The 8995-nt window shown below is 43.5% G+C and overlaps 1 protein-coding gene across 1 annotated transcript; it reads right to left on the bottom strand.

Annotated features, from left to right (window-relative positions):
* Positions 1–228: 228 nt before the first annotated feature.
* Positions 229–8597, bottom strand: LOC144264710 (perilipin-3-like). Its single transcript, XM_077816496.1, has 7 exons — positions 8538–8597; positions 7375–7570; positions 4117–4199; positions 3494–3779; positions 2115–2314; positions 778–906; positions 229–579 (listed from the first exon to the last, which is right to left on the bottom strand). The coding sequence occupies exons 1-7, from the start codon at positions 8595–8597 to the stop codon at positions 229–231; spliced, it is 1305 nt and encodes a 434-aa protein (XP_077672622.1).
* Between the last annotated feature and the right edge of the window lie 398 nt (positions 8598–8995).

An 8995-nucleotide genomic window follows, 5' to 3' on the forward strand; every position in this document is an offset into this window, starting at 1 on the left:
ATTGAAACATGGAAAGAGTCTCAGTATTTCAGAGAAAGGAGTTCTATGCCCATTGGTCAAGAGAAGCTGTAAGGATGTCAGTTGCCTGCAACGTGAAGGCAACAGGTTTATATTTGCTGTAGGCTGTCAAACGTAGGCTGAAGACTAAGACCTATAGGTCTGTTGTGTCCTTTACAAGCAGACTTCAGAGCTTGTTGTCCTCCTTTGTCTAGAGGAAGCTAGGATTGTCTAGTCCTTCTCAACTTTGTCATCCACTGCAGAGTCTCCAGATGGAGCAAAGGGTCCCACAATCCATGTGAGGGGAATGTTGTGCACCATATACTCCAGCAGCTCATCCAGAGACTCCCGTGCTTTAGTCACCCTCTCTCGGCTCTGGGAGAGGATACTGCTGGAGAGATCCTGGAAGGAAGCAGCAGCAGAGAAGGAAGCATGGAGGTCTTCTAGGCCACTTAGGATCTGCTGGACCCGGTCCTGCATATTGGCTGGGAGGCCCTGGATGCTGGATACTAGGGTGAGACAGATGGCCTGCAAGTGATGGATGATGCTACGGGACACATCCAGTGTCCGAGTCTCAATCAGCTGTGAAGAAGCAAGTTGCAATTAATGGAAAACATGTATAAAATGTTTATGCATTCTAATTAGAGTGCAGGGTTGAATGCATGACATCTGAATACTATTGCTAAATTTAACTAGTAGTCCTGTGCTTTAAACACTAGGTAATGCTTCCTCCTTGGAGGAAACCTCAAATAATTCCTGACTAGTCAGTAAGGGTGATACCTCTGGCTGTGCAGAATCTGTGTCCTCAGTTGCTCCAAGCTCCCTACTGCTCCACTCCTGCCACATTTGATTCAGCTTCTCCTGGCCATCATGAAGCTTCTGACCCACAGCCTCTTTAGCAGAGTCAATCTGGAGAGATTAAAAGAAAAAGGGAGGAGATTCTTGAAGTCTGACTTTGGTGACAAACAGCAAAGTCTTTAGAGAGGGCTGTGGATTCCTGTCAAAATTCAGTCACCCAATACAGAGAGGTTGGGATGCTTCTGCTGCCTTGGTGAGATGGCTCCTCTGGTTATTGGTAGATCACCCAGCTGGGGTGGGAGGAGAGAACTAAGGAAATGGTGGGCCTCTCTAGAATACACCAAGTGGTTAGTTTAAATTAGACAGGAGACATCTGAGCTCTCCCCATCCCATGTCACACTAAATGTTCTTATGAATATTCCTATGAAAGTCACAGCTCATTACAGGTCTGTTAGTCTTGTCTTATGATGGTTCCTCCCCATGTACTCTACAAGATGACCCTGAGTTCTGCAGTGTGCTGTGACCCATGCCAAACTGGGCTACAGCTTTGCTTTGACTAGAGGTTTAAGTGACCCAGCTACAAAATGGAATGGTTTGTCAGTACAATGGCTTGTGTCTTATATCTTACCTGGGAGACATGAAAAGCAACATACATCTTGTATAAGAATGTTTGTATATTCTGCTGAAATGTTTGCAATTAGATGTGTTGGCATCTCACTTTTTAGATTATTCAGATCTAAAGGGGCAGTCTGTGTTTTAGACCTTGTGATTTAAGTTGTCTGCAAGTTCTGAGACAGATGTTTTTAGATCAATTTCTTGTCTCCAGGATTTGATGGCAACACCGGAAGTGTCAGAATCAGTTTAAAAATGAAATCAGACTCTGGAGCAGAAGTCTGGGGCAGAGGCTGGATTTCACAAGTCATGGCTGTGAAAGTGAGCCCATGGGGCCCAGTTTATGGTTGAGAAAGCTTTTTGTTCCTTTATTTTCTTAGTAGATACATGCACCACATGATGGTGGAATCTGAAATCATTTGCAAGATTAAAAAAGTGGCAGCAAGTCACTGAGGAAGCAGTGTTTCTCCACCTCTCCAATCCCCCTTGCTTTTACAGACTGACCTGTAAAGAAGCAGGCTGTACCACCACAATGGACTATGCTTGACTAAGCCTTGCTGTTGTAGGCAAACAGGCATTCCACAGAAAGCTCATCAGAAGTATAGCCTTTCATATATAGGGTTTGTCACTATGCAACTCCTTGACAGAATATTTTTTTCTTGGGGGGGAGGGGGGTAGCCCAAACTACTAGGATTTTCATTCCTTACCAGATCAATGATTTGCTGAAGCTGAAAGAGGGCCTCCTTTGTGCTTTGTCCAACTTGTTTCACCTTGCCCAGGGAGTGCTGGTAAGCTCGTTGGCGGAGTTTGGTTGAAAGGGAACCCAAACGCACATAGTAACTCTTTGGCTGTCTCTGCTGCTCTGCAGAGGCCACTTCAAACCCCTCCAGAGATGTTGCAAGTTTAACTGAAAGGAATGAGAACAAGGTTTAATCCTAGCCAAGGCTGATAGTGACTGGGGGTGGGGAAGAGAGGGTAGGAGGCCATAATATTTGATCTGTTGTAGTCACTGCCTGGTTCTAGAAATCCTTCCCCCAATTCTTGCTTGTGCAGCACAATCACATTCTTCGTTAACTCTCAGTACCAGAGGATTTAATTTGATATGCCAAGGGCCAACAAGACCACATAATTGAACTAAAATAGGATGAATCATTTATAGCAAATGACAGGTGTTAGTGTTCATATCACTAGAGGATTAGTATTTGTGCATTGGTGTAGTAAGAAGCAGACTCCCAATGACAACCTATAATAGGGGCCATTCCAGGTACAGTGGCGTGCCTGCAGACTGTCTCAAGCCAGCCTCTTTAAATAGCTCTAGTACAAGATGATTTGGGGGAGGGGAAGTCATTCTCTAGTGGAGTAGCTGGCTAAAAGATCCTGGTCATTGGAAAGGTCTGACAGGTTATTCTGATTAAGAAGCCACCTTTGAGAGCTGATCAACTAGTAGAGAGAGTTCATGCTGCTAGAATACCCTGTATTCTGAGTCCAGACCAACTGTGAAATCTAGGCACTTAAGAGATTATACAAAGCCTTACGTAAGATGGGCTACAGTGGAGCAACACCTGCATAGTTTGCACTTTAGAAAAAAGGAAGGAGAACAGGAGCAGTAAAAGCTCTTTTAGCATTTATTCGGATGCTAGAGACCTAGATGTGTGAACAGTCACCATTGGATCTGTAATACCTGTAGGTTTACACCCCCCCCCCCACCCATGTAAGGTTCATTTAGGATTTCAAGTTTGCAGCAGACAATGCAGTATTGTGGCTGATTGGCATAGCTTCCTATGTAATGGGCCAGAACCTCAAAGGCTGCACCAGGTGGCCTCTGAAGACATGTTCATTAGCACCTTGAGATGAGATGTATGTTTCTGTAGAGTCAGAGCTGTATTTCTGATCCTGCATTCCAATACCCTCCCCCACTCCCTGTTTAATGAATGCTTCATGGGAGGGGCATTTGTTGGTGAAGATACCATAAGTGGCAGATCTTTATCTAATTAAGGTATGATTAGACATTTAACATTAGAAAATGTGAGATTCTCTAGGAAGTCAGGGTCTCCTACGTTTAGTGTACTGGGAAGAGTGCACTGACCTAATTCTTCATCTGTCACTGGGAGGTAGAAGTCCACCAGTTCCTCTGATTTCCCCAGCAATGTGTCAATGCTGCTCACAACCTTCTGCCCCATGCTTGATTCCATGACAGCACTCATGCTGCTAGTCATTACAGATCTGGTGGCATCCATGCTACTCTGCATAGTCTCTTTTGTTTTGCCCATCATCCCAGTTACCACATCCTTTGCTTCTGTGACAGCACTGACAACTGCATCCTTGGTGCCTGTTACTGTGGAAGATACTAGCTCCTTGGTGTTTGAGATCACCTAGGGGAAAAGAATGGTGTTATTAACAGATTATGAATAGGTACCAGTGTGGTTTTAGTGGGGATGTGCCATGCTCAGTCCATACAGATTTTTAGTCTCAGGCTTCAGCACCAACTTCACTTCCTTATTTTACCCACTCATAGTTTCTTCCATCATAACAGCCTTCATTTGGGGCAGCTCCTTACTGCCAGCCAACATCCTTTGTTTCAAAGCAGCCATGTGGTTTGGCCAAGGCCTTATGACCAGGGACTGTTTCCATCACTATGACATTATTCTAATCTAATTAGGACTGCTGCATCCTTCTCTCCAGGATTTCTCTTGACCAAAAAAAAGTTACCTTATCAGCTGGCTGTTGAAGAATTGGCAGTTTCTCCTCCAGCTTGTCCAGTCCTTTGGAGGCATACTTGTTTACTGCTGCAACTGTAAAAAGCCAACTTTAGTCCCTTGAAATTCTTTTCAGTTTTAGCAGTTCCCCACAGTCTCTTGAAATCAAGAGACTAAGTTAGAGGAAGTCCTGTTGCAATGTTCACAGTGCCTTGACAAATGGAATCTGGACTGTATCATTTATGACACCAAGGTGCTCCCATATGACAAAGAAGGTGATTGTGGGTGAGAAGTCTATGGCTTGCTATACCAGGAAGAGCCTGTCAGAAGTCAAAATTTAGTTATGCAGGCACTTTGGAAATAGTGTTTTAGAATCATAGGACTGGAAAGGACATTGAGAGGTCATCTAGTCCAGGCCCCTGCACTCATAGCAGAACTAAGTATTATCTAGGCCATCCCTGACAGGTTTTTGTCCAACCGGCTCTTAAAATCTCCAGTGATGGAGATTCCACAGCCTCCCTAGGCAATTTATGCCAGTGCTGAACCACCCTGACAGTTAGGAAGTTTTTCCTAATGTCTGACCTAAACCTCCCTTGCTGCAATTTAAGCCCACTGCTTCTGGTCCTGTCCTCAGAGGTTAAGGAGAACAATTCTTCTCCCTCTTCCTTTTAACAACCCTTTTATGTACTTGAAAACTGTTGTCCCCTCAGTCTTCTCTTTCCCAGCCTAAAGAGACCCAATTTTCTCAATCTTCCCCCATAGTTCTCTAGACCTTTAATAATTTTTGTTGCTCTTCTCTGGACTTTCTCCAATTTGTCCCCAGCTTTTCTGAAATGTGGCAACCAGAACTGGAAACACTGCTCCAGTTGAAGCCTAATCAGCATGGAGTAGAGCAGACTGACTTCACATCTTGCTTACAACACTCCTGCTAATATCATTCTAGGATGTGTTTGCTTTTTTTTGGCAACAGTGTACACTGTTTGCTCATATTTAGCTTGTGATCCATTAGGACCCCCAGACTGCTTTTCGCAGGACTCCTTCCTTAGGAGTCATTTCCCATTTTGTATGTGTGCAACTGATTGTCCTTCCTAGGTGGAGTACTTTGGATTTGTCCTTATTGACTTTCATCCTATTTACTTCAGACCATTTCTCCAGTTTGTCCAGATAATTGAGTTTTAATCCTGTCCTGCAAAGCACTTGTAACCCCTCCCAGCTTGGTATTATCCACAGGCTTCATAAGTGTACTCTCTATGCCATCATATAAAGATATTGATCAGAACCGGACCTGGAACAGGTCCTGACTTTTTGTCCATGAGAAGGTCATTGAGACAGTATCAAAACCTTTACTAAAAGGTCAAGATATGCCATGCCTACTGCTTTCCCCCCCATCTACAAGACTTGTTACCCTGTCAAAGAAAGCCATCAGGTTGGTTTGACATGATTTGTTCTTGACAAATCCATGATATCACTTTATTAGCTGCTATTGTGAATAAGTTAGTAAAGCCCTACTTAACTTGTGATATTGAGGATTCTGCACTATTAGGTGTCCAGTGCAATTTTGCCTGTAGGAACTCTGTTACTGCTGACAGCAAACCCCCTTCCCACTGACAGTGGAGAACTTGCAGAAAAGTAATTACTGCAAATAAGGTCCATGACTACTTTTTGGCAATTTTCTACAGCTTGTCCACAACTGACCCACAATTCAAGTAGGTCCTTATAAATTAGTGTTTGGCTATGGCAACTCAATGTTGTTTATATTGCCTTTAGAATCTAAAGCATCCATCCTGCTCTCCATTAAGTCACATGACAATAGCAAGACCTTTGTGTCTCCAAATTAAGGTATCTGAATAATCAGATTAGGGTTGGAAGAGACCTCAGGAGGTCATCTAGTCAACCCCCTGCTCAAAGCAGGGCAAACCCTCAACTAAATCATCCCAGACAGGGCTTTGTCAAGCTGAGCCTTAAAAACCTGTAAGGATGGAGATCCTACCACCTCCCTTGGTGACCCATTCCAGCGCTGCACAACCCTGCTAGTGAAATAGTTTAATACCCAGCCTAAACCTCCCCCACTGCAATTTGAAGCCATTGCTTTTGGTTCCATCAATAGCCTTGCTCCATCCTCTTTGGAACCTGCCCCCCTCTTTCAGGTAGTTGAAGGCTGCTATCAAGTCCCCTGTCACTCTTCTCTGGACTAAATAAGCCTACTTCCTTCTGCCTCTCCTCCCAAGTCATGTGCCCCAGTCCCCTAATCATTTTTGTTGCCCTCCTCTGTTCTCATCTTTTCTGTAGTGGGGGCCCAAAACTGGATGCAAAACTCCAGATGTTGTCTCACCAGTGCCAAATAGAGGGGAATAATCACTTCCCTTGATCTGCTGGCAGTGCTCCTACTGATGCAGCCCAATATGCTGTTAGCCTTTTTGGCAACAAGAGCACACTGACAGCTTCTTATCCACTGTAATCCCCAGATCCTTTTCTGCAGAACTGCTGCTTAGCCAGTTGGTCCCCAGCCTATACCAGTGCATGGGATTCTTCCATCCTAAGTGCAAGACTCAGCACTTGTCCTTGTTGAACCTCAGATTTCTTTTGGCCCAATCCTCCAACTTGTCTAGAGAGTGGTTTTATTTATTGACATTTATCAGAAATATCTGTTCTGGCAAAAGCACAATGAAAACTGCTTAAGGTTTACCTTCTGTACTGCTGGCTGCATTTCACCTGATTTGTGTAATTGATTTTTGTAGGCCAGTGCTTTAGTATTTAAGGTTATGCTTTAGCAGGTTAAGTTATAAGCCAATAAACTGCTGGATAAGTAAGCAGTCAACCTGGACAGGAGTAGATAAAATTCGCTGTAGGTTTTACAGATTTGACTGTAAAGATGAGCAATATTTGTTTGGGCATATTTACTAAGACAGAGTTTGAGGTCAGTTTTGATGAGCAAAGTTGCCAAAGGTTGAGACAAAAACCAAACTGCCAAGAGTAAAAACCTATAAGGAAAGGCCTGTTAGTTTTCTACCATCCCTCCTCTGTTTCTCTGCATGTTTATTTACATTGTGGGTTTTTCAGAGCAGGATTGGTCTTAAGTGTCTATGTTGCCTAGGCGTTTTGGGCAATTTATATATATGAAAAAATTCTCCTCTTTTCTTCTGCAGTGATGTCAGCATCTACAAAGTGATCCTATACTATTTCACATGGAAAGGATGCATCACCTTCTTTAGCTCCCTCCCAAAAGGCATTTTTGCCAAAATGCCCGTCACCCAGATACATCATTACTCACTCTGAGGTTCAAGTGTGGTCAGAATTGGTTGTACACCACCAACTGCAGCAGTAGCAATTGTCTTCGCTCCCATCTCTGCAACACCACAGACTGACTTGATGAGTGAATGGTCTTCTTTAGTGGCAGTGTAAGTAGTAGAAACCTTTTCATAGGTAGAGCTGACCAATGGCAGATTGGCCACCCTACTCATCACACTCTAAGAAAGGGAAGAAAGTTAGAGTCCAGCTGGTTAAACAGATTTAGTAAGACTTGCACAGATGCCCTTTCACACCTGAGAATCTTAGGGCTGTTGAATCAGTACCTGCTGACTGTTCCAGGGACTCCAGCAGGGGGTTAGTTTCTCCTCCAGATACCACCTTAGGGTAGTTATAGTGCCCAGAAGTATTTTGCTGAGGGGCCATGCAATTTAGCAAGAACTAATCACTAGCTATTAGTTTTGCTAGTCTGTTCCTGGGATATAACTAGAATGTTTGCAGACTGAAGAGACTTATGACTGTCAGGATGTCCCACCCAAGCTAGCTTTATTAGCCTCTAAAGTCCAGGAAAGCAATCTTATTTAGATTAATTTAAGGTGCTACTATCCACACCTGTAGGCAGTGTTGAAGCTTGCTAATAGTGTACAATACAAGTTTGACCAGTAGGTGCAATTAGCACCAATCACACATAAGAGGTAGGACTCTTCATTCACCCATACCAAGAAAGTTTCAGGTAATAGATAAGATTGTGGCATGAGCTGAAGCTTTGGGACCCCTATCAGCTCCCAATTATGCTGAACTCCCAGTGAAGTCAGGCTCTGGCAGACCCAAAGGGAATGTGTTCCAGAGTTGGAGACTACATGTTAGAGACCTGATGTGATGTCATTCCAAGTTCATTATGGCAGTGGTTGCATTGCCATTTCTAGTTTCACACCCATGAATTAGTTTAAGGCAAGAAGGGACCATTGTGACCTAGGCAATTGTGCTGAGGAGACAAGACCATTGTGACCTAATCTTGTCTCCTGCAGCAGATTACTGGCTGTAGAATTTCAGCAGTAGTTTGTCCCCATGTCTTCTGGGGGAATTAGACTATTTCTTTTAGAAAAACACCCAGTCCGATTGTGGTTATAAGGCTAGTTTACAAGCCTGGTTTAACTCTACATACTTAGCAACCAATAATATACCTACCTGATGCTCCTGATCAGTCTCTAGGAAAACAGCATTTGTTTTCTTTTCGTCTATAGACATGATGATATTAGATACCACTGAAAAGAATGAAAAGGTGAACCATACCATTCTCTGCAAGACTGAGCTCTAACAGGCTAAATATTGCCATCTACTCCTTCCTGCTTTCAAAGCTTATTGTAAAAAGGGTCATTAGATAGTAGCAAGTGCTGTTCCAAATACACAGAGGGAAAGGAAAGAATGCTCATCTACCAGGAATGAAATCAGGAGAATTTGAGAGGATACTGTTTTCTAGAAGGGTAAGAATCAGTTCTGGTCACAAGGTCAGTCCCACCTTCGTAATTGAAAGATTAGTCTAGAACTTTAAGTGGGGGCCAGGTGTCATTACTCACTCAGATATGGCCAGCTCTGGGAGTAGTCAAATACTGACCAGAGGGCCAGCTTTGGTATGTCAAGTTAGA

Source organism: Eretmochelys imbricata, chromosome 5 (genome assembly GCF_965152235.1).
Source record: "Eretmochelys imbricata isolate rEreImb1 chromosome 5, rEreImb1.hap1, whole genome shotgun sequence".
Classification (NCBI taxonomy): domain Eukaryota; kingdom Metazoa; phylum Chordata; order Testudines; family Cheloniidae; genus Eretmochelys; species Eretmochelys imbricata.